The sequence below is a fragment of the Gobio gobio genome (assembly GCF_949357685.1).
Source record: "Gobio gobio genome assembly, chromosome: 19".
NCBI lineage: Eukaryota > Metazoa > Chordata > Actinopteri > Cypriniformes > Gobionidae > Gobio > Gobio gobio.
This window is the reverse complement of record NC_137112.1, coordinates 33,189,554-33,212,927: the sequence shown is the minus strand read 5'-3', so window position 1 is coordinate 33,212,927 and position 23,374 is coordinate 33,189,554. Positions and strand designations below refer to the sequence as shown.

Here is a 23,374-nt window from a genome sequence, read left to right as displayed (position 1 = left end):
CAACCGTAGGCTATAATCTATTGATAGTAGACTACAATGTGCACAAAATATTCGCTGCTTTTAGACACTGTTGAGATGTTGTGGTCAAATCAGTCAAATTAGTGTAAAACTGACTAAATATTTCCATGAAATGCCACGCTTTGTGTTTGCAATCCAGCCCTTGCAAACTTCAACAGTAGTGCGTACTATTGCGCAGCCCTGTACTGGATGTCGTCAGACCCGAGGGGCGGCGCTAATATGTCGCAATCTTACTAAGAACAGCATCATCGAGTCAGGCTGGTGTAACACATTGAGCATATTAGACGTGCCCAGCCAAATTGAGACTTTACAGTCGGGCGGTCAGGCTGAGGGGCCACGTCTGATTTGTGATCTCATTACTAAAGGGACCTTTATTTCTGCAGCAACAAAATACCAACTAACGTTAAAGGACTACTTTTTGTTCCATTTCTACGCTGTCACCAATTGGGACGTGTTTTCTCTAGTTCAACTTTCTTCGGACAATTTCTTGTTAGTCCTATCGCAAAACTTCCATTTAAGTACGTTTAACAGCATCTTTATCAAGTTTTATTTGTCCGATACTCACCGCGAACGATCTTAAACTTCATCCGAGCAAAGGACATTTTACCAACAGTGAAAACCTAGATCCAAGGAAATATTGTGCATTCAGGACGCGTTCATTCAGCGGGAATAAGGAACAAAGACATTCGTGCCAACAACTGAAGAGCTCTTGGTGTTGCCGCCAGACTCACAAGTATCAATTTTCCCAACTTCCAGGACAAGGGAGAAGACGTATTACGAATGAAAAAAGAGGCTAAATGCACTAATATCTGCAAAACGCATTGAAACCGGAGATTCTTCACAAATCAACTACTGTATAAGGGGCGCGCGTCCTTTTAAACCGACTCGTATTCATTGGAGACAGCATTATCTCTCTTATGCCGAAACTTAACTACAGTTGACAGTTTCCCATTGTTCATTTCATTATATTTTACGTTTTTCCCGGGTGGAAATGTTCTCTGACAAGTAGACACAACTAAGTGCGCCCGTAGTTTTCATTGTTCTGTTTTGGAGAGGAGCGGGTCCTTTGTCTAAAGCAGCGAGGTAAGTCAGTCTTGTAAACCTTCAAGCTTCACCTTAACTTCTAGAAATCACTACTCCGTACTTCCAACCAATAGTCCTTAAGATTAAAGTCAATTATTGAACTACTTTCCCATTTAAACTATTATTGAGAAACGTGTTGGTGGTTAAACTTTACACAGTTGCAGCGCGTATTGTTGTTATTTGAACTTTGGCAGCTTGCACTTCGCGTTCTGTTTACGGGGCATTTTTGAGCATATTAGGCTACTTTAGGAATATTTTATAGGATAGGCCTACTTTATAACTTTTCTTGACTGGTTTAGGCATATGCTGAGAACTGCTTGCACAGAGGATTTTGGTTCGAGTTTTCAAGTTCTGACTACTCAATGTAGTCTTATCTAAATAATGACGAAAAAATATATATCCTACTAATAGCTTATTTGAATAGAAAAGTTAGTTTAAAAATAGTGAAATGGAATTAGTTGGGCTACGTCATTCTATGACGTACGCTTGAATGTGTAATAACTTAAACACTATGACTCACAGGCGCCGAGCAGCATTTCGAAAGGAACTTGAGTCAGTATGATCAAGCAACACTGCTCATCACATAGTCATTCAACAGTTTTAAATTACCTCCATTACTGAACCTCCCATTCTTGTTTAGTTAGCTAGTGAGTTGTTATCCCACGGTTACTGAGTGTACAAGTGTGGCGAAATAATCAAATGCAAGCATTTTATTAATTCCTCATGTCACCTTTGTGCATTGTTCATCCAATCTGCATTTATGGTATGTTAAGTTATGCTGTCACAAGGTCATGAACTAACACACACTTGTTTTTGTCACAGATGAGTATAAACCTGTCAACTCCTACACCTCCACTGCGACTGAAGCGAGTAGACTTTGAGGACTCTCACAACACCGACACCTTCAAATGCAAGCGCCGCAGGCTCAGCCAGCCTCCTTCCCCGGGTCTCGCGCCCTGTCTTCGCCCCCTGTCCCAGAGCCTTGAGCAGTCGGGGTCCGAGAAGCACCACGTCTCTCGCATCGGACCCTACATCCTGTTGGAGGCCACAGAAGGAGCCCAGACGTTTAGAGCAGTTCATCAGGTCACAGAAGAGGAGTACACATGCAAAGTGAGCATAGATTCTTCATAATAGTGTATTTGAAATATTTCAAAATAACATGTCACAGAACTTTTATATTATGAAGGATCAATAATCATCTTCTTTTGGGTATGTTCTTACCAGGTGTTTTCCATAAAGAAGTATCACGAGTTCATCGCGCCCTACACTCGTCTGCTTCCACACAGCAACATCTGCAAGATTTCAGAGGTGGTGCTCGGGGAGAACAACATGTACATATTCTTCGAGCGTAACTATGGAGACATGCACTCGTACGTGCGCACCTGTAAGAGGCTGCAGGAGGATGAGGCAGTGCGCCTGTTTGGACAGATGGCAGCTGCGGTCGCGCACTGTCACGAGAACGGCGTCATTTTAAGAGACCTTAAACTGCGCAAGTTTGTGTTCACCGATCCACAGAGGTCAGTAACTCAATACAATCTTTTTAATTGCTAGTTAGTCAAGTCAAATAAGCTCTTGATAGAAGGGATGCATGATATTCAATGACAAATAGCAAAAAATATTATATTATTCAATCTAAACTGGCCAGTATTTAACCGGCCTATTTTTTTTAAACCTTTTATTATCTACAGCAACTAAACCATTTTAAAGTGCTAATAATAATATTATTTAATGTAATCTTTAGCAAATCTCAATCAATATCCGTTTTTATACTGTGCATTATAATCATGTAATGCCTAAAATTCAATTGTAGTATATATATATATTTTTTGTATTTCATTTTAAGTTTATTTGAACATTACCGACTTGTATTGGTCATTTATTTATTATCGGTCATAAAGCGAAAATCCGCTTGCTATCGGAAACTATTTTTTTCATATTTTAATACTTTTTATTGTCAGTGTACATGTGTAATACGATTATTTTTGTATTCCTCAATGTTAAATACATAGTTTTCAGGGGGGGAAAATTATGTAAAATACTAAAATAAAATTAGCAAAAGTATATCCGTACTAGTTACTAAGTGTGTGCGTAGGTTTAACCTTATCTTGCTCATTTTTTCAAATATTTCCCATTCACAAACATAGGACCTAGTTATCAGGTGACTGATAGATGTTCTTTTGTTTCCTCAGAACAAAGCTCATCTTGCAAAACCTGGAGGACTCCTGTCTTCTTAACGGGAACGATGATTCGCTGACGGACAAACATGGCTGCCCGGCCTACGTGGGCCCGGAGATCTTAAACTCACGGCACTCATACTCAGGGAAGGCTGCAGACGTATGGAGCCTTGGCGTTGTTCTCTACACCATGCTAGTAGGACGTTACCCTTTTCAGGACGTGGAACCCACAGCACTGTTCAGCAAAATTCGCAGGGGTGCGTTCACCATCCCGGAGACTCTTTCACCCAGGGCTAAGTCACTGGTGTGCTGCATGCTGAGGAAATCTCCCTCGGAGAGGCTTGAGGCTGGAGATCTACTTTTCCACCCGTGGCTTCACTGTAACAACAATGTATCCCTCAGCCAGCACTCCAGCACCAGACACTCGACCGATCAGATGGTCCCCGATTTTGAACCGAATGAAACTGGAGACCATTAATGAGCTGCATTCATTCTGTTTACACACAATCAGGGGGAGTGGACTCTATGAAGAGAGAAATATTACCTCATAAGGTATGCAGAGTTCAAGGGCATGGAATGGAACAGACTCCACAAACTGTGGTTAGTAGCAGTGAGGAACTGCTGAGGTGTTCGGGACAGGCCAGAAAGAAATAGGACAGTCAGAAGGAACTGTTTCTTACCTCTGAAAATATCCATTTGTGGTGATCCCTTCAAGAAAACACCTGGAGTGCAAAGTGCTGCTGCTAAAAACTCTTTCCTATTCCTAGCAGACTTTCGTTCACAGCACAGCTTCGGTCCTGAAAGAAAAACATGAGGCTCGTGCACACAATTTTAACATCAGTATTGTCTAATCAGTGCATGGATTTCCCATTGTACACCCATGTTGTGTAAATTAAAGTACCTCTAACTTAATTCCTGGTATACTTGATGCACACTTTGTGCCTTTATGTACTGTTTACATATTTTTGCAGTGGAAAATACAGATTTGACTATTTAAAGTGCCTTTTTTTTCCCCAGTAAATCGATCGATCGATGTTGTTGATGGACTTGTTGAAGTACCAAAGATTTGAGTTCCCTCTGAGCGCATGTATCTGCAACGGGTTAGCACAAGTGCTCATGTTTCCTTTTCATGTGAAGAATTCAAAAGGGTTCTGTTTTCTGCGATTTCGCTTTTGTAAATGTCTTTCCATCTGTTAAACTATGTATTTGTGCTGTAGAGCAGGTTTGACCCTGAAGGGATGTGGAGCAGGTCATGCGCCACAGGAAACGTCCATATAATGGTTTAGAGGTGTGCCTGTCGAGCGAAACAAAGGCTTTACATACGTTATCGTCTGTGATGCCCGCATGCAATGCTTTGACTTTTTTCCGTTAAAGTACGTCAATCTGTAGATATCTTTTTTTGTTACTAGCGAGAAGTGGACACTACATTTGTTGTTTCATGGGGTGACACACCTACAAACAAGTATTTTGTTGTTGCCAGTACAAATAAAAAGAAAAATCAAGACTGCTGCTTATTAATGATTCATTAGTAGATGTGGTCTGATTAATATTAAAATAATCATGTTGACATTCAGCCCAGAAATGTACAGCAGTACTTGGAGCCCAGCAAGGTTTTTTTTTAATAAAAATGTAAAAAAAAAAATCAGTGCACAATCAGTAGATATTTATTTGACACAGCATTTTGGATATAACGCAAAGGCTCTTTAAAAGTAAATATTTCAAGCTGCCAAGAATGACATGTTAATGAATGAATGCATAAATCTGCATCCAGTTGGACTCATACTGGTACTTTTGTAGGATTATGCTCCAAAAACATTTGTAGAATATGCAATTTACAACAAAAGTGATCACATCTCTGTTCGTTTCCTGTTCTTATACTGGCTTAACTCTGTAATACATCAAAGTGCTCAAAATTACAAACATAGATGGGTCACAGTCAAATCTAAAACAGAAAAGGAATTCAGAAAGATTGCGACTTCACCACATATGGCAAGATATTCAAGAGGCCCTCCAACACATAACTGGACAATGTGAACTACAGAGCTAATCATGAGGAAGTAATATTGAAGACACAGTAGATGAATCTGATCAAACAAATTCTTTCAACATCAAGCTATACGACGTCAAACGGGATGTAATACAGTTCAGTACCACCCAATCTTAGAGTTTATAGATCATACTAATATCTTTCCACAAAATTAAGTTAGATCAACAGCTATAAACACAAAGAATATTAGGAGAAATTTTGCCTTTATAGTCAAATGCGTTGTCAGACGACGGAAAATAATTCACCATAAACAGGTCTTCACGGAAGAAAGTGGAACTGCAATGTTTACTTTACGTTATACGCCTCACAAATGTTACGAAATCCAAATAAAAACCAGTAACAACAAATAAAAAGATTTACAAAACTTTAAAACTTTACAGACCCATCATGGTTTTCTTTTATATTTTTATTAGCTTTAGGGAAGAAACTAAAAAGAGCAATGTTTATGCTGTTATCTCTTTAAATATATATTCTTTCCTGAGGCAAGAAAGTTGCAGGAAAATGTATTAAGGCCTAAAAACAAACACTCATCTATTTAGTTCTATTTTCATTAACAGAGAGAAAAAAATAATCAGGGAAATCTGGCAAAAATATGAGTTATGAGCAGGTGTAGGCCTAAAAAACTGGAATTAAACATTTAGATGTGAACTATGACTTACAATCTCTTCATTTAGTTTCATTTAATGCTCACGATGCCAGTGAAGAGTAACTAGAGACGAGAGGCAAAGATGATGAGATGTTGAAATATGCCACCTAGTGGAAAAACTGTGGCATTGATGAGACATAAAAACTATTGGAAATAATGAACATGAATAAATAAATGAGGTTTGAGGGGGAAAAAGAGAGGGAGAATAAAACCCCAACTTACACTCAGAGACAAATAAAAAAAGACCTTTTAGGAAATAAAAAAAAACAAGAGAGTAAAAATATCACAAAACGCATCACGCTGGTTCCCTCCAAGGCCAGTGTCAGAGGTAAGTCTAGTGAATGCAATGGAAAGTAAAGGAAAATGTTAAAGTGCAAAGAATAGCACTTGAAAATCTCTGGATTATAACATCTCTTCGTTTCTAAAAAACGACCAGCAATATAAAATTGAACACATAAGAAACAGAAAAGAGGAACAGGCATAAAAACTCAGGCAAGAGATTGCTGGCTTCAGAGGACAGGGATGAGGGCTTCATCAGGCACACAGTGCACCATACCTGTGGAAAGATCAACCAATCCATCACTGATTTCAATGCTTGGTAATATCAGAGCAATATTGTCTGTAGTTGCACTGCAATGTTACTTTTGCCCCATCACTAACAGATACACTGGAACCGCTTGGTTTATTTGCAGTCATTTGTCTGTCAAATCTTAATGATGATAAAGCAATAGTGTGGGTGTTTGTGAAGCAGTACTTCCTGGAGAAGTGATAACAAACAATAATGGTGCAGTTTGCACAGTTCCTCACCTCTCTTCATCCATGTTCCCCTCTTCCTCTTCCTCATAGCTGCCTTCATCCAATTCCAGATCCAATTCTGTGCCGATGCCAGAGTCTCGTGGAGCCATGAAAAGACTAAAGGACCACAAACACAGAAGTCAAAAGGTCAATGTTTTATTTTTTTTTCCAGGTTGGAGCTGCTGAGCTTTAGAAGATATTTAATATAATAATAATAGTAATGTAAAATGTATTGTATATACAATGCTATTCAAAAGGTCATCCTGTTTTTTGAAAGAAATCTCTTATGCTCACCAAGGCTGCATTAAAAAAGTAAAACCTGAACCTACAGTAAAAAAAGTAATGTGAGAAATCACTACAATTTCTATTTTAATTTCCAGTGACATGCTGAATTTTCCAGTGTTTAGTGTCACATGATCATTCTAATATGCTGATTTGGTGCTTAAGAAATATGTCTTATTATCAATGTTGAAAACAGTTGTGCTGCTTAATATTTCTGTGGAAACCGTGATATATATATTTTTAGGATTCTCAGATAAATAGAAAGTTTATTTGAAATTGATTTTTTGTAACATTATAAATGTCTTACCGTCACTTTTGGTCAATTTAATGTGTCCTTGCTGAATAAAAGTATTAATTTCTTTACAAAATCTTACTGACCCCTAACAATGCACAATATATAATAAGTCATAATCTCTATCATTATAAAGATACCTTTTTTTTACATGTTAATGCTGAATTGCTTTATCTCTGACATACAGATCCTCACCTGACAGAACGGCATGTGAAGAACACAATCCTCTTCAGTCTTTTGTTATAAAAGAAGTAGTTGAAGGACCATAGGTTGCCTTCTTCCCCATATGGGTCTGAATCCAGGTCAGGATTGTAACTGTCACAGAATTCAATTAGAACTTGAATGAACATGCATCATAATTTAGTGCCGTATTATTTAAACAAACACTACTGAAAATGTCAAAAGCATTCATTAAGTTGAAACATGGTTTTTAAAAGCAGTATATCTGTATACCTGTATATGTCACATTCAGCAAGGCTGATCTCCTTGTCTAGGGCTTCCCATAACTGAGACTGTAGGTGACTGTACGCCTCACCCGCAGCAGCAGACAAACTGCTGTTCACTGCATTAAACACCTGCGGAAAAATTAACTATTTAATGAACCTTGGTTTTTATAGAGTTAAACATGTCCCTCCATATTCAGGTGAACAAGACTGATTTACATTGACTGATTAACATTAGGGCTGTACGAAATATGCAAGTGGCCATATTGTGATATGCATATGCAACGGTATACGATTCATTAGATTACTTCAAAAAGTGTTAGGTTGACATACAGGAGAGAATAGACTGGGCACACGACTGCGACTTGCTTGATGTTAAAAAGAGTTATTAAGCACAATAAACTGCAGAAAACAACTCATTGTGGAACTTGCAATGTCTGACACACACACACACACACACCCTAAGCGCACAGAAGCCGCCTCTCAAATAGGGATCCCAAACTCAGTTCTCTGTCACTGCTTATTGCACTCAAATAGGCAAACAGTTATGTTAAAATGCCTTTCTTGGCGAGTATTCATGTAAACACAGTCGGTTATGACTTAAGTGAATGTTATCAGTTAGGAAAGAAAACAGACTTGTGTCAATATGATCCATGCATTAGGTTTTGAAGTTACAGCAACCTAATACAGTAAACCTGCTGCTATCTGTCAAAAAAAAATCAATGTATATTTAATTAATGTGAAGACTATGCAGTGTTTTAGTTTTACATTTCATTAATCAGCTTCTGTATTGTTTCTTAATTGAATACTACTGATAAATAGATCTAACGTAGGCCTACCTGAAAGACTTAAAGACCTACAAATTTGTCCTATTGTTTGAAATTCTTATTTCTAATAACATAGATAAATTAAAATAACAAAAATAACTAACCGTCCATCCATAGTTTCAGTTGTTTTGGTTTACTTGTTTAGTTGTTCTTGATGTTAAGTTTTAGGTTGATATAACTATTACCAAGTTGAGCAAAGAGTTGTTGGTATTTAAATATTGGTTTTATTATTTGTTTGTTTGCTTACAATGTTGATGTTAAAATGACTGTCAGATTTGTGACTACTTTTTATGTAATGCTAAAACACTGCTGTTAAATATCAGAAGTATTGCATATATATATAGTAAAAATTAAGAGACCACGTAAAAATAAATAAATAAATACCTAAGAAGAATATACATTTATAATAAATGTATAATATTAAATAATTATTATCCATCCATTCCCCAAACCGATTTTCCTTTAGAGGGTCGCAGGTATTACTATTACTATTATTATTAGTATTAATATTAAGTTTTAAATAAAAAATTGTATTGTGAATGTTGAGGTTATATTATGTAAAAGAAGTGCATTTTAGAAATGTAAACCATTTTATGTCAAATTTACCCAATTAACACTGGGCTCCTTGCTGAAATCATGGCCTTTGGTGCGACTGAAGTCATAGTCTGGCCGGAAGGATTCATTGAGAGTGGCGATCAAGTAAAAAAGAGTCTTTCTGCTGCACTTATCCGAGAGAGGACCCTCCCCATCATCCAAACTCTGACTCAATCTGAAAGCACAACATATTTCAGTGAACACGCAATGACCTAGAAGGTATTTGTACAGTGTATAACTGAGGGGGTGGATGACTTAAATACTTGGACTTACTTGTCGGGGCTGATTCCGGAGCTCTGTGGAGGAGACAGAGCCTCCAGCACGTGCGGCTGCCCCTCCTGACAAAACTGCTTAAACATCTGCTTGTCGTCACCAGCCATCTTACAGGAGTAGCTTTCAATTCTAGAACAGTGCAAATAACATGTTCTTTACTCAGTTCCTCTTTATGTGATTTAATAGTGTTCAGATATGCAAATGTTTTTTTTCTCTCAAAAGGATGTCGTCACTTTTCTTAATTTTAACTTCTAAAAGAGAGTATTCAGCACTTACCGTCCAATAATCTTACAGTCTCCCGTTTCAATAGTGAGCAGACTGTTTATGGCCTCAAAACTTGAGTTTTCCAGGAGCTTCATGGTTTATTCAACTATATTATAATGTCAATACTGCAACAACTCTTTACTAACACTAGATGTCAGTCTCTTTGACAAACAAACATCGGCCAGTTATTCTGCCGTTACACCAAACCTAAACAATGTTTAGGAGAATATACGGCACAAACTGAAAATTATTAATAAGAAACAAGTTAGCCAATACTGGGTTAAAACCGAATAACCTCTAACATCGATGTCCCCTACAAAAGCCCCTTTAAAAAAAACTGTCAATTTCGAGAAAATAACTGCTCTCTATTACCTTCAAATGGAAAAATAAGCCTCCCTTGCAGATTCTTATGACCGCGTAAATAATCTTCGCCGGTTGCTTAATGCACTTCTATGTCTAATAAATATCTCTTCCTTTTTACTGTGAAATTTCCAATACCTGCCATTAAACAAGCTAAAATTTAGAGGGAAATTATGCATCCCAGCTATTGAAACAGAACTTGAGGAGAATTCCAAGGCTTATAAAAGCCTTAATCCTCGGGTTATTGTTGTCTATTTGTGTGGAAGAAAGACAACAGCAAAGGACGAGAGTTTTGTTTTGCAGTTTTCGGTCGCAGTAATACGCAGTTGTCTCTTTCCTGTTATTTTTTGGTCAGGGTGTCGTGGTGATACAAGTGCTACATGTTTACCGCCACCTATTGGCTTGGGGTTTAATAGTTACCCCTTTTCTCAGAATCATAACGAGTAAATACTACATACGGCACCCATGGAAAATATGAGCAACATTTTCTGAACTTGTAGTAGGACTGGGTTTTATGGCCAGATGAGACCAAAATAATGCCTTTTTGAAAAACACCAGATGTGGGTTTGGCATAGACAGAAACATTTCCACTGTGAAGTATGGTGGTGGATCTTTAATCTTTAATGCCAAATTTTTTCCCAAAGACCCTGGACAACTTGTTTGGATACACAGTATCATAAACTCTATCAAGAAGCCTACCTGACTGACCGTGTCAGGAAGCTTAGGGATGGATCTTCCAGCATGACAATGACCTCAAAATAAAACTGACCTCATAATGAACGTTTTGCCATGTGTCCCCGTGTAATTCCCCTGATTTTGAATGAAAGACTAAGAGGAGAAATTACAAAAACAAATGTCCAGCCAGTTTTGCAAATATCAAGGGTGCCAATATTTCTGGAGCCCACTGTATTATAGATAACAAGGCTTCAAGTGATAACAGCAGTCATTTTTCAGTAAATGTCTTATAAATTTGACAGCTTTAACTTTTTTATTGAACTATCGTTAAATGTTGCATTTTTAAATTTCTTTGCAAGTCTTGAAGTTAGTACTGTAAAACAGCTTATTAAGGCTTTTTGTAATGTTCTCATTTTGTAGATGTAAAACCTATGGAAAAATTGTTCATATTTAGAACAGATGCCAGTTCATTTTCTGATATGTAGATACAATTTTGTGGAGTTATATCACCTTATTTTAAAATTAAGGTCTTCAAAAGACTATTTTAAGAAAACATCATCAGATTTATATGCTGCTGAATGGAGAATTTTGAAGGCTATTTTTTTTTTTAACTTCACCCCTCGAAAACCAGATATTGCCCTTCTCAACAACATTTACATATAGGATGTTAAACTTTTGCAATGGGGGACAGTGACAAAAATGCAGCATCCCAAACACTCAAACGTAATAGAATATTCCTAGAAAATAAGGATTTAGAAAAATTCTAAAGTTACCAATGCTTAGTAAACGCCGTTGAAACCTGAAACACCAATACATTTTTCATAAAGACATTTTATTTACAAAGATGTTTTTGAAGAGGTGCAACTCAGGTGAGACTACAGAACATGTAACATTATTTTTACATCCCAGTCCTTTAATGCATGATGTCAGTAAACAAAGCCGAATAAAACCAAAGAGATACGGTCAAGACATTTCCAAAGAAAATAAAAATACAGGTAAGCAAAGATTAGCTAAGTTTAAGGATTTTCCCTGAGAACACAGCCGTCATGTTTACAAAGTTGCATTCAGAGGTCTGAGACTTAACTGCTAAAATAATTTGGTATTTCAGAAGGTGAAAAGGTTTAGATGGTCCCCAAGGAAATTCCATGTAGCATAACATTTATAATAGAATTGCTTCCGCACAAATGAAAGGGGGAAAAAATCCATGACCTCCAGCTCTGTCGGATCATTAAACAATAGGATCATAAAATAATTTTCCTATACCACATCAAAGGGGAGTGCGATCACTTGTTAAAATAACGTTGATAATGATGGCCAAAGAACATTTTAATAACTCAGATCATAAATACATGCAACTCAAAATGAAAGGTGTGGCCTTGCTGTGCCCCTCTAATAAAAAACTATATTCTGCATACACAGTACACAACTGAAAACTTCCTGTCTCTGTAATGCATGATGACGGAGTGCCATAACATGACTTCCAACATAATCATTATACCTGAGGATGTCTTATGATGGCTTGATAATACCTGCGACTTTTTTTTCCTCCTTTTCTGACAGCTTTAAGAAGTCAACTAAAGAAACAACTCTTAAGCACTATTCAATGATGAAGAAATATTTACATTGACAAGAAAAATCTAAAAGGAACAATAAAACAGACCTATCAGAGTTTGAAAATAAAAGAAATCTTAATTTAAAATGCTGTGGGTTGAATTATGTCACAGTCCTTTTTAATTCATAGTGGCAGTGGCTAGTGAGTAAAGGGGTGACTTCGCTAATTTCTAACTGTCAATCATCTCTGACAGTTCTAAAAGAAGGTCATCCTCTCCCTTGCCCGAATCCAATTCCAAGTCATCCTCAAGCCGATCATCAGTAAATTCATCTAACAGGTCTTCAAAGTCATCCATTGATGAACTGGTAACAGTAGGAGCACGGCCAGAAGTGGTGCTGAGCCGCCGAGAGCGCTGCACACTGGGTGTTCTGATCACAGGGCTACAGAGGAAAACACATTTTTAAATTAATTTTTTATCATTTCTGCAATTGATAAAATATGAGAATATTTTAAAAATATTAAATATTTGAACGCTTGAAAAATAAGAACATTTCCAATACCTTTGGGGGACTGCAACAGTCTCAGATGATGTAGTACTGGCAGGCTCGAGGCAGCTCGAAGGCACCATTTGAACATCCTCTGTGTTGGAGGGCACCTGCTGAGTGTTGGACTGAACATCTGTCAGAGAGGTTGGTGGGGCCACCTGAAAGAGTACAAAAAAAAAAAGTTTAAACTACTCAATTTAACCTGCAGTGACGCACAAAAAGCTGGAGAAAATTGCTCAATCAATCTCACCTTAAGGCGCTTGTTTGGAATAACCAGCGAGGAAGGTGTTTGACGGGCAGCATTAAGGGGTTTCACTTCAGCAACAGCAGAGTGAACTTTTGCAGCTTTCCTCTTCTGGCTAGACTGGGCCGCCGGCTTCATTACCGATGGCTTCACATTCACCTTGGGCTTCACTGAAATGCAGGAAAATGCAGCAAAGTGAGTAGGCCGCTTGGCTTAAGGGTTACAATTCAATTCCACTTCTAAATAAATACACACACATACTTTAGTTTATATTAGTACTGTTGTAAACATTACTGGCAATATTGTAAGTAAAAAACAATACAGCCAGTAAAGTACTTTAAAATGGAAATTGAGCTACACAATCAAATAAAGAGAGAATGAATAGAACTCCTACCCTTGGTCTCCACTGCTTGAATGGTTCCCTCAGCTAGCTGGACAGGAATCACCGGAGAGGTTGAGGGCTTTGGTGCGTTCGATGATGGAGAACTATCTCCAGACCGCTCAGGGGAGCTTTTCTGGGGGACTACAGCAGCAGGGAGCGGAGAGGTCTTGGGTTTGAGGGTGATCCTCTGTCTTACTGTGGTTTGAGGTTGGGCAGAGGATTCAGATGCTGGCGGTGAGGCAGCAGGTGGTGAGGCAGCAGGTGCTGCGTCTTTCTGGTTGGTGGAGGTGACTTGCTCCTCCTGTAGCTTGCGGAGTCTCTTCTCTCGCATGATCTCCTCAAACGTCTTCACTTTAACAGTCTCACTGGAGGGTTCGCCTTTTCCATTTGTCTGCAAATTAAACAGAGGAAACGATATATAACCAGGAAACAATATTATCCTCTTAGGCTTTTCTTCAGTCTGAATTGTGTCTTACCTCTGTAGCAGGTTCCAGTTTCTTATCAGACGTGTCTGGTTTTGTCTGACCTACAGTGTTTGCAGCAGCTGGAAAAAACAAATGGACAATTAAAGAAATGTGAACAGACTTCCTTGGCTGTTTGCCATCTCAAAAACAAAATTGTCTGACTTACGTGAGGTCTTATTAATGCGCAGAATGCGCCTCTTTGAAGGTCCACTTGACTCTGCTTCACTAGAGGTTGGGGTTTTGTCGTCTATGCTCTCTTGATGTTGTGCTTGCATCCTTGCAGCCTTCTCCCTGCGTATTTCCTCCAGCGTTTTAACTCGTACCTCGCTAGCTGCCACAGGGGCCTTGACTGCAGCTCCTGCAGAGGAAGGCCCTTCATCCCCCTCTGGGCTTTTGGCAGACATATTCACTTCCTGGGCTTTATTCTCCTGCATTTTTTTCTTTTCATGAAGGATTTCAGAGAAAGTCTTAACCTGTGGTAAGCCAGCAAGTTTAACACTTTTCTTGGAAGGGCTCGGCTCCTTCTTCGGCACTTCTTTCACAACACGCACGACTTTACTTCTGGTTGCCTTCTCTTGCCGAATCTCCTCAAGAGTTTTTATACGGATGTCTCCGGATGATTTTGGCTCGCTGTCTGTGCTAGATGGGTCGGCGGTCAATCCAAGTCTTTCTCGCACTGGTTTCTGAGCTGAAAGGATTTAGTAATGTAAGTAAAATTGTGAAAAAGATACAAAATGCCTCTACAGCCACAGCTGGATCAATAAACAAGTCTCGTACCTTTCTGTGGTAGAACGTCTGTGGAGGATTCAACAGTTGCTCCGAGACGTTCAGCAAGGCTTCGTTTCATAGGTTGCTCTTCTTCCACAGGACCCTCTTAAATTAAATGACAACATCTTCTGTCAGTTTTTGACAGATATATGTAAAAAGGGACCACTGATACATAAATGTATTACAAAATCAAGCAAACCGTTTTGATAAGCGTACCTCTTTTAAAACTTCTTTTCCCAAGTCTGTCTGTAATTTTTCTTTTCCCAATTTCATTAACAGACGAATCTGCAACCCAGATTTAAAAGGGTTATAATATGAACAAATGGTTTGATACTGCAAAAAATAAAGTTCAAACAATTGGACTGCTTACCATTCTTGGAATTATAAACTTCCAGACGTGAGAGAGACTGAATGTTTTCCTTTTCAATAGCAGTTCCATTGTTTTGGGCAGAGCTCTGCATGGTGGACTGCCCTGCAAACAAACAAAAAGTGAAAATTAAGATCAGATGTCTGAACAACAGATTACTGGAAAGCAATGGAGTGAAGGGTTTATTTACCAGCTTTCTTCAGATTGGCCATGAGTGCTTTCCTCAACCTGATCTCCTCCAGTGTCTGGATACCAAAGTTCAGCGAATCATCTGCATGACAGACCAATGATTAAACAAAGCTCTCAATACATAATAGAAAATATCTACAAAACGTGGAAACACTTATTACTTTTATATGTGATCAGTTTGCGGGGTGAGCCTCCAAGAGATTCATCTCCTTCCTCTGAGAATTGATCTGTAAATGGTGAGTAAAAAAAACAACAACAGTATGTCAATATCAGGGATGCCAAACTCTATTATTTAAGGGCCATCTGCAGTCCATAGCCCGACCCTAATTAAACACACCTGAACCAGCTAATCAAAGATTAATTAAGGGTTGGAACTAATGTGCCCTTCAAATGGAGTCCGTAATATCATAATTATAAGTTCAAAACATGTGAATAGGCACGTTTGAGATGTGCTTCGCCTGAAATTTAGGTCACATCCAGACGAAGCCAGAGCTTTCCCTATCCAATCTTTTTTTCCCCTCGTCTCAAGAAATTTCACACACACGAAACCACTGAACACGATGTAGTATACATGCCAGACCAGTATGTGGTGCTGTAATTCTGCCACAAAAACGGTCAGAAGTGAGCCAAGATCTCACAATAAAATAATAAATAAATTTGCTACCCCAAACCTAAAACTACCATTTCAATAATGCAAATACAGTAATTAAATGAAGCAATATTGATGTGCGCAAGCCCAGTGGCCGTAGCTGTATCCCCTCTAGTCTTTACTATGTGGGAAAAATGTATTATTAGTATTAATATGCATTGCTAAGGACTTCATTTGGACAAATTTAAAGGCGATTTTCTCAATATTTAGATTTTTTTTGCAGCCTCAGATACCAGATTTTCAAATGGTTGCATCCCGGGCAAATATTGTCCTATCCTAACAAACCATACATCAGTGGAAAGCTTATTTATTCAGGTTACAGATGTTGTACTCTCAATTTCAAAAATCTACCCTTATGACTGGTTTTGTGGTCCAGGGTCACATTTAAGCATTTTGTCATAATCAGGTCTAGGTTTTGTAATATCGGATTCACTGATAAATGCCCTCTTGTGGGCGTTTTGAGAATTGCACACTATACCACCATTAAAGCATTGCATCTGAGGGGAGACGAGTCAACAATGGCGTTCAGAGGTAAAATAACTTGCCTACCTCCTTTAATTAATTTACTTTATACATAACAGCAATTAATGCACAAATGAAATGTTACATAAATTTAAGTTTAAACTTTGCGCTAAAAATAGAGAGCACATAATTAATCAAGTCATGTTATATTTATACAAAGTTGATAAACTTTCTTATCATTTATGTTCTCCGTTTGAAAACATTATATTTTGCCTGTTGGTAATATTACTGCTATTGTTATAAAAAAAGATGCAATTGAGAGTACTAAGCTACACTAAAGTAGCAATTTAAAAAAAAATTATTCATGTTTAGAATGTTTCTTTTTTTGTTGAAAATTTCCTAGAATTATTTTCACATGCTTTACTTACTTATTTACCCTTTTACCTGATAAAAATATTTATTTTAAAAAGACACGTTAGTGACAGTGCACTTTATTTTTTGCTCTCTTTCAGATATAGAAGTGTTTTGTTTTTGTATGCAAGGCAATAAAGAAATTCGTATTGAAAATAAAAGTGTTACATGTTTGTTTGTTCAGTTTAGTACTGTTATAAAATTGCCAAAAACAGAAATAAAACTAATAAATATTGGTTCTGTATGTCAGTTATTGGACACAAACATGCAAATAATTGGTATTGGTAATAAAAGAACCAATATCAGTCTCTCTATACAATACATACAGTTGTTTAAACCAATGAGCATTCAGCTCTCTCATTAGCATGTCGTTTCCCATTGTGCTTGTGATCGGACTGCGCAATACCGCCTCGGCATCACAAGAGTTTGACAAACGTCAGCATGACATCAGAGCAAGTCGGACCACACTCAAACACATTTCTAGCAGGCATGCATCTCATGGTGATCAGTTCTGCGCAGTTTGCTCATCTCAAATGAGCCAAATGACAGAGCATAGTCACATTTATGAGTGGGGAAACTAAAAATTCTACATGATACATGAGTTGTGATGTTGGAAGGGTGTGTCGATTTTGAAACTCACTGACCTATAATATGATCTATCTATACAGAGATCAGTAAGAGGAAAGCCAATCTCAGATAAACTTCAATGAAAGATTGTGTGAGGTATTTTACTTTGACATGTTGTATTTCAATTATATTCATCATTTTGAATTCAGATGTACTTCTTTAAAATGATACGTCACATGAATGTGTGCTTACCATCCTCATCATCATCATCCACAGGGTTGATGACCACTGGTGGATGGGTAGGGCTGGGGACATTCTCTTGGGTCTCCGTTCTAATGACCCCTCTAAGCTGCGGGTTAGTAGGGTTTGCAGTGGGCGCAGGTACTTGGTTGACTTTGTCCTCATGTGGGGTCTCTTCTTTCTCCTTTTGCACTACTTGACCTGTAAATACAATGAAAACATTTTTATTTGAACTGTTTAGAATGTCTATGAATATATTATTAAAACACTGCAAAGACCTCCGAATACCTTTGTCTGGGGCAAAATAATTCCCATCAATGATGCGTGGCTTCTCATGATGAAAAGCACAGTGAGGTTTCTGGCAGCCAGCTGGCTGGTTCTCCCAATAGCATGCGATTACTTTGCGGTTTTTCTATAAAAAGGTAGTAACAGCGTGCATCATTTTTGAGGTCCTCTTTAAGAAACAATAAAAGGATCTCAACTTAAAGGGAGTTTGGTAATGGTCACAAACCTTTATTTCCATATGGCGATACTTGCAGATGTTACGGAAGCACCTTTGCTCCTGCCACAGGCTGCAGACCGACTCGCTACCCATGGCGGCCTCGCAGTGTCGAAAAGGACAGTTGTCACCCTAAAAATGCAAATCCAGAACAAAACATAAATTTTTTAATTATGATCATTTAAAAAGTACAAAATATATTTTTTTTTAATAAAAATGTTATATAACTTTATATTATATATATTTTTAATTTGTATTTATTTTAATGGGCTTATGCGACAATTTATATCAATAATTTATTTATAGAGCACTTTAAACACTGTAAAAGCATTCCAAAGTGCAGTACAAAGATATGAACACATTATAAACTCAATACAAAACACAAATTAAAAGTTATAATACCCCAAATTTAATTACCTACATTATCAAAATCTAAACAACAGGGACATTTCTGAGCAATTCCTAGCATGTGACAAAGTTTTCCAACTAATGGTAAGTTCAAACAACGATTTAAAAGTTTTTCCTTTCAAATGTTCATGTACATATGACAACATTGTCAAAACGATCCCCATTCACAAGAATCAGCGAAAAACGACTGTAACCCGGTATTATTAAAACGCTGTTTTATTCATGCAGGCCAGTAGATAGTGATGTTACTTTGTAAAGAAAAAATACATGCCCATGGACTGAAAAGGTAATCCGCATGTGCATGTCAACATTTTCACAAATGTGCACTTTTTTTATTTACACAAAGACGATAACGGTATTGTTTTCAAAAACGAGCACTTTGAAACCCACTTTTAAAAGTTTTAATTTTCAGGCCCCCAAAACTGCGTTTTCGTGTAAATGAATGACCAAAACACATAAATTTGTCCGTTTTTAAGTTGAAAACTGTGTTGTGTATAAATCTCCTGCATCAAACCTGCGCTGTATCTATGCCGTAGGCTGTTTATTTATTAGTAGCATGCGTAGCCTGATGTGCACCTCTCCAAAACACACAAGTTCTATGGGGACCGCAAGTGCTGTGATTGGTCTGCTAGAACCACTCCCTCAGGTCAAAGAATAAATAAAACTGTGACAGTGGCGCATTTCCTCGTACACATTTCCTTTTGCGGATTCGATATTTAATAGTGATGCACCGATCTAGATTTTACATGGCCGATTCCGATCCCGATTTTTTTCAAGAAAACTGGCCGATTCCGATTTTTTTCCGTTTTTTTTTTTTTAACACAATAAAATAATGAACAAGATGTTTATTTGGTATTTAACAGGCTAAATTGGCTTTTGGCTAATGAAAACAAGTCCGCAATCTGAAATTTACGGAAAATTTAATTGGAAATTAAAAGGCTGAAAGGTGAAATTAAAGGCAACAACTGCATATTCTGCAATCCAAACCAAGGTGTTACTTAAATCAGCATTTGTTTTTAAATTCAGTGTAAAGAAAAAAAGTCTTTACCAGTGAAATTTAATAAAACCAAAGTATATAATTGTTCTAAAATGTTAAATCAAATAATGTTTAGTGCAGCGAAAAAAACTAAGATGCTACAGCAGGTGCTTTTTAAATCAAATTAAGTTATTTCATTTCAAAAGTGCATGCATGTTCTTCTTTAGGCTACAAAAAGAAGTATTTCGGCTTTGTCACAAGTTAGTCTGTTTCGTTCTCATCCGATCCAACACGTGAGAAGCTGAGCTGAACAAACGCTCACTATCTACGCTTGTACAGGGCGCGGAGAGGTAAGCTCACGCAGGAAAGCGGCTCTTCATTCCCTTCAGCGTATCTCGTCTCTTCCCTCAGTTCTCCAGTTTCCGTTTGTAACACACAAGAAATATGTTCGCGAATGATTGCAATATAGGCGGAAAAATCGGCGGAAAAATACAAAGAAAACCGATTTTTGGCCGGTCAACCGGTGCATCCCTAATATTTAACAAATAAATCAGCCTTAATAGTGTCTCTACACTATATTTTACCTTAGTACAGGTGGAATAGTAGTAGAAGTAGCAGTCATCTCCTTGCATGGTCATTCTGGCACAAGTTTGTACTCTTCCAGGTCAGCAGCTCTTCAATGCTGGGATCTCGTTCCGGATGCCCGCGACAGGGTCCACGTGAATCTCCCTATTTAGAGTGTTACAAGCCTATTCATGCTCCTGTTGATCCTTTCACATTTTCACATTCTGTCCTGAATGACGCAAAATGGTGGCCGATATTTAAATACTGATGAGAGAAAGCGTTGCAAGAACTTCGTTCACCTGCAGTGGCTGAGACGTTCCCTGGTGATCTCAAGCTCTTCTTGAAGGGTTGCTCCGCACTGTGTGGATCCTGAAGGAATACTTGACTGATGAGTAAAGACTGAACAGGGGGAGAGGGGGCAACTTTTGCCTCTCTTTTAGAGACTTGTTCCCATCAGACTGCTGTGCTAAATTTGGCAGATGGTGGAAAATGTCCGTTTTTTTTTTCTCCAATATTGTTGATAATTGTGGTGAGGGGATTGGGGGACTTAAAAAAAAATCCTTAAACTAGATGTTGTCAAAAAGAAGAGCTGAGGGCAAAGATGGGACTGGATATCTTGGAGATGTTGGAAAGAAAAAAAGGAGGGATATCTTCTACGTCTCCTGAAGCCAGGTGGAAAATTGAAATGGGGGTACACTGGAACTTAAAAAAAAAAAAAAAAGCCCAATAGGAGAAAAACAAAAACCTATGGTGAGACAAAAAAGCAGCAATCTTCAGGGAAGCCAATTCATTATCCAAATCCAGTTATCCTCTGGAATGAAGGACAAGATCTTGCATAACCTACATTTCAAAAAGAAGACAAAAACACTCCCCATGTGCTGAACAAATAGTTATTTGAATAAGGACAGGGACATAACATACATGGAAAACGTATCATGGGAGACATGTTTTTGGATTCATAGAACATGTAACTGGACACAATAAAAGGTGTTAATACATAAACACTTTAAATTAGAAATTGTCTTGACAATCCCAACACATTTTGGCTCTTGGTGTCGTTATTCGAGCACGTTAAACCACATTCATCACGTTTTAAAATTGGTATTATGCGAATTAATATTTCGTTGATTTTGTATCCGCACCTGTAAATTTAGGGTGCATCTTACAAAATCAGCGTTTGTGAATCTTAAATATTCAAGCCACATTTTTAGAGATGAATAATTAATCAAACAATATTAACTTACGTTACCTAATCTACACGATCATAAATAAATGAAACGAAAGAAAAGCGAACACAGTTTTGTTTCGAATAGCAGAAACTTGCGTTCGTTTCCATGAACAGTTTTTCAATCGTTCGATTATAATGTGGTAAGTTCTGATTTAAATACACTGTTCAAAAAGTAGTTTTATTATTAGCCATGTTAGGCCTTGGTGTCCTGTCTTTGGCCTGACCACTTTAACTAGGCTGTCAGATGAGAAACATCGAGACAAACAACGTGTAAAGAACAAGTACTTCGTATATTTTAAGCCCAAGAGCTGTGTAACGTTACATAAAAATAACACAGTATTCTATGGCTTTCGAATAGCATGTTGCTAACTTCAGGTAACGTTAGCATGTTGTTTACTTCAGAACGACTAAGTTACTACACTTAACTAAAGTAAATGAATCAATAAATAAAATGTTCAATCACAAATAAAGCGTTCACAATTACCAGTTTATACCGACTGGAATTAAGTATGATCGGTTTGGTGCATGTAGAGTGGTCGACGCTCCTGGACTGGACTTATCCCTTTACGGCTTCACACAATCGAACAAAATGGCGGCAGGCTGTGCAGCCAGGAAAGTGCTTGCGTCAGTGTGACGGACAGACTAGTTAAAGGGAAAGTTCACCCAAAAAGGAAAACACTATCATACTTAACCTCTCAACATCAATTTGTTCTTCTAAACCCCAACAACATTCTTTTTTCCCTGTGGAACACAAAGTAAGTAAGTAACTAAAGCTTTATTTATGTAGCAAGTGTTTTACAGCAGAGAAACTACGGTGGTCCAGTTGTGCACAACACAACGAAATTTAAAAAGCAAACATAAATACACAACAAAATCAAGCCATAACACAACGAAATTAAGCCACAACACAACGAAATCAAGCCACAACACAATGGAAAAGCCACAACACAACGAAATAAAGCCACAAGACAAGAAAATCGAGCCACAACACAACAGAAATGCTCTCGACCACTGCTACTTCTACTCGGAGCACGGTAAAGTTAGTTTTCCTTGTAACTGTTCTATAGATTCGGCAGCCTTAAGGCCTGTTCACACCGGGACGATTTTCGCGCGCGTTTATCGCCAACGTTTAACGCCTCGTGACTAAACAATGGGCGCCAATGTGAGTGTGCACACCGACGCGTAAAACGCCAGGCGTAAAAGCGTCATTTAAAAAAAAACGCCTCGGGTTTGTTTTTTTATTTTGACGTGGCGCGTTAAAAACTGGCCGACCAATGAGATCAGCGCTTTTGTTCACGTGCCTGGAGCTGCTGAAGTGACAGTAAAACACGACTTGGTGGCGCTCAAGCACAAAATCGGTCTTGCCGAGCACACATTGATACGAAGAAGTAGTAAGTAGACAAAGAAGAAGATGGGCTGCTAATGCTGCTTGCCAGTTAGCAAAAAGTGTGTGAATGGTTTTGCCATAGACATAATATATCTGTGGTTTTGGCAAGCACGTAAATACTGTCTCTCCTTTTCTTCTGTGTGACAAGCGAGTGTCAGAAGCGTAAGTGCCGCAGCACCACCTTGTGTACCGAGAGCGCATCTACTGAATGTGCACGTTCACTCGGCGCATCGCCAGTGGAAATCGCTTGGGTGTGAACACTCAAGACGCGCCGAAAAACGTCACGAAAAACGCTGCCGACAAGCGCGTGCGATATTCGTCCCGGTGTGTACAGGCCTTTACAAAGATATCAATACTACGATCAGTTTAAGTGTATTCAACCTTTAGTTTCCTTTTTTTTCTCTTCCTTGTCCATCAAAGCTTCACACTCCACCCCAGTAGGTGGCGGAAATGCACCAAAGCTGGTTTGCCAACCGCCATTAAAATACAGAAGAAGAAGAAGTGTATGTAACCATTGTATATCGACATGAAATAAATATTAATTCAAAATCACCTACATGCATTATAGCTGCATATTTATACTCGAGAATGCTTTCTGCTACCATGGCGCATGATGCCTAAGGGAATTATGCCAATTCCACCATGTGGTTGAAACCATAGCCTGTAAAAAAATATGGACGTAGTGTCCGTGACGTCACC

The 23,374-nt window shown here is 38.1% G+C and overlaps 3 protein-coding genes across 10 annotated transcripts; 1 reads left to right on the top strand and 2 right to left on the bottom strand.

Moving 5' to 3' along the window:
* The first annotated feature begins 273 nt into the window (after positions 1 to 273).
* trib3 (tribbles pseudokinase 3) lies at positions 274 to 4,777 on the top strand. The gene is made up of 4 exons (XM_079844724.1): positions 274 to 1,101; positions 1,924 to 2,211; positions 2,326 to 2,618; positions 3,291 to 4,777. The coding sequence occupies exons 2-4, from the start codon at positions 1,924 to 1,926 to the stop codon at positions 3,751 to 3,753; spliced, it is 1,044 nt and encodes a 347-aa protein (XP_079700850.1). The 5' UTR covers positions 274 to 1,101; the 3' UTR covers positions 3,754 to 4,777.
* Positions 4,778 to 4,782: 5 nt separating this feature from the next.
* maf1a (MAF1 homolog, negative regulator of RNA polymerase III a) lies at positions 4,783 to 10,461 on the bottom strand. Its single transcript, XM_079844725.1, has 7 exons — positions 9,751 to 10,461; positions 9,475 to 9,603; positions 9,214 to 9,376; positions 7,791 to 7,912; positions 7,533 to 7,652; positions 6,776 to 6,880; positions 4,783 to 6,524 (listed from the first exon to the last, which is right to left on the bottom strand). Exons 1-7 carry the CDS (start codon positions 9,831 to 9,833, stop codon positions 6,503 to 6,505), a joined length of 744 nt encoding a protein of 247 aa, XP_079700851.1. The 5' UTR covers positions 9,834 to 10,461; the 3' UTR covers positions 4,783 to 6,502.
* Positions 10,462 to 11,585: 1,124 nt separating this feature from the next.
* Positions 11,586 to 21,892, bottom strand: zc3h11a (zinc finger CCCH-type containing 11A). 8 transcript variants are annotated; one of them, XM_079843865.1, is made up of 17 exons: positions 21,773 to 21,892; positions 20,360 to 20,805; positions 20,081 to 20,225; positions 18,125 to 18,244; positions 17,902 to 18,025; positions 17,626 to 17,814; positions 15,446 to 15,511; positions 15,286 to 15,366; positions 15,099 to 15,200; positions 14,945 to 15,013; positions 14,738 to 14,833; positions 14,127 to 14,648; positions 13,973 to 14,040; positions 13,509 to 13,887; positions 13,121 to 13,284; positions 12,886 to 13,028; positions 11,586 to 12,765 (listed from the first exon to the last, which is right to left on the bottom strand). In XM_079843865.1, the coding sequence occupies exons 3-17, from the start codon at positions 20,132 to 20,134 to the stop codon at positions 12,555 to 12,557; spliced, it is 2,388 nt and encodes a 795-aa protein (XP_079699991.1). In that variant the 5' UTR covers positions 20,135 to 20,225; positions 20,360 to 20,805; positions 21,773 to 21,892; the 3' UTR covers positions 11,586 to 12,554. The 8 variants fall into 8 exon arrangements, with proteins under 8 accessions (XP_079699991.1, XP_079699997.1, XP_079699994.1 ...); XM_079843871.1 differs by having other exon boundaries at positions 20,360 to 20,429; positions 21,773 to 21,887; XM_079843868.1 differs by having other exon boundaries at positions 20,360 to 20,762; positions 21,773 to 21,880.
* Positions 21,893 to 23,374: the final 1,482 nt, after the last annotated feature.

Excerpts from the sequence above, each read along its gene's own strand:
- trib3 (XM_079844724.1), top strand. The coding sequence starts at position 1,924 with ATGAGTATAAACCTGTCAACTCCTACACCTCCACTGCGACTGAAGCGA. Across the intron at positions 2,212-2,325 it reads AAGAGGAGTACACATGCAAA|GTGTTTTCCATAAAGAAGTA; the intron begins GTGAGCATAGAT and ends TGTTCTTACCAG. Across the intron at positions 2,619-3,290 it reads GTGTTCACCGATCCACAGAG|AACAAAGCTCATCTTGCAAA; the intron begins GTCAGTAACTCA and ends TTGTTTCCTCAG.
- zc3h11a (XM_079843865.1), bottom strand. The coding sequence starts at position 20,134 with ATGACCATGCAAGGAGATGACTGCTACTTCTACTACTATTCCACCTGT. Across the intron at positions 15,201-15,285 it reads GGCCAATCTGAAGAAAGCTG|GGCAGTCCACCATGCAGAGC; the intron begins GTAAATAAACCC and ends GTTTGTTTGCAG. Across the intron at positions 14,041-14,126 it reads GCGCATTAATAAGACCTCAC|CTGCTGCAAACACTGTAGGT; the intron begins GTAAGTCAGACA and ends TGTTTTTTCCAG.
- maf1a (XM_079844725.1), bottom strand. The coding sequence starts at position 9,833 with ATGAAGCTCCTGGAAAACTCAAGTTTTGAGGCCATAAACAGTCTGCTC. Across the intron at positions 6,881-7,532 it reads TTCACATGCCGTTCTGTCAG|TCTTTTCATGGCTCCACGAG; the intron begins GTGAGGATCTGT and ends GTGGTCCTTTAG. Across the intron at positions 6,525-6,775 it reads GGGAACATGGATGAAGAGAG|GTATGGTGCACTGTGTGCCT; the intron begins GTGAGGAACTGT and ends ATCTTTCCACAG.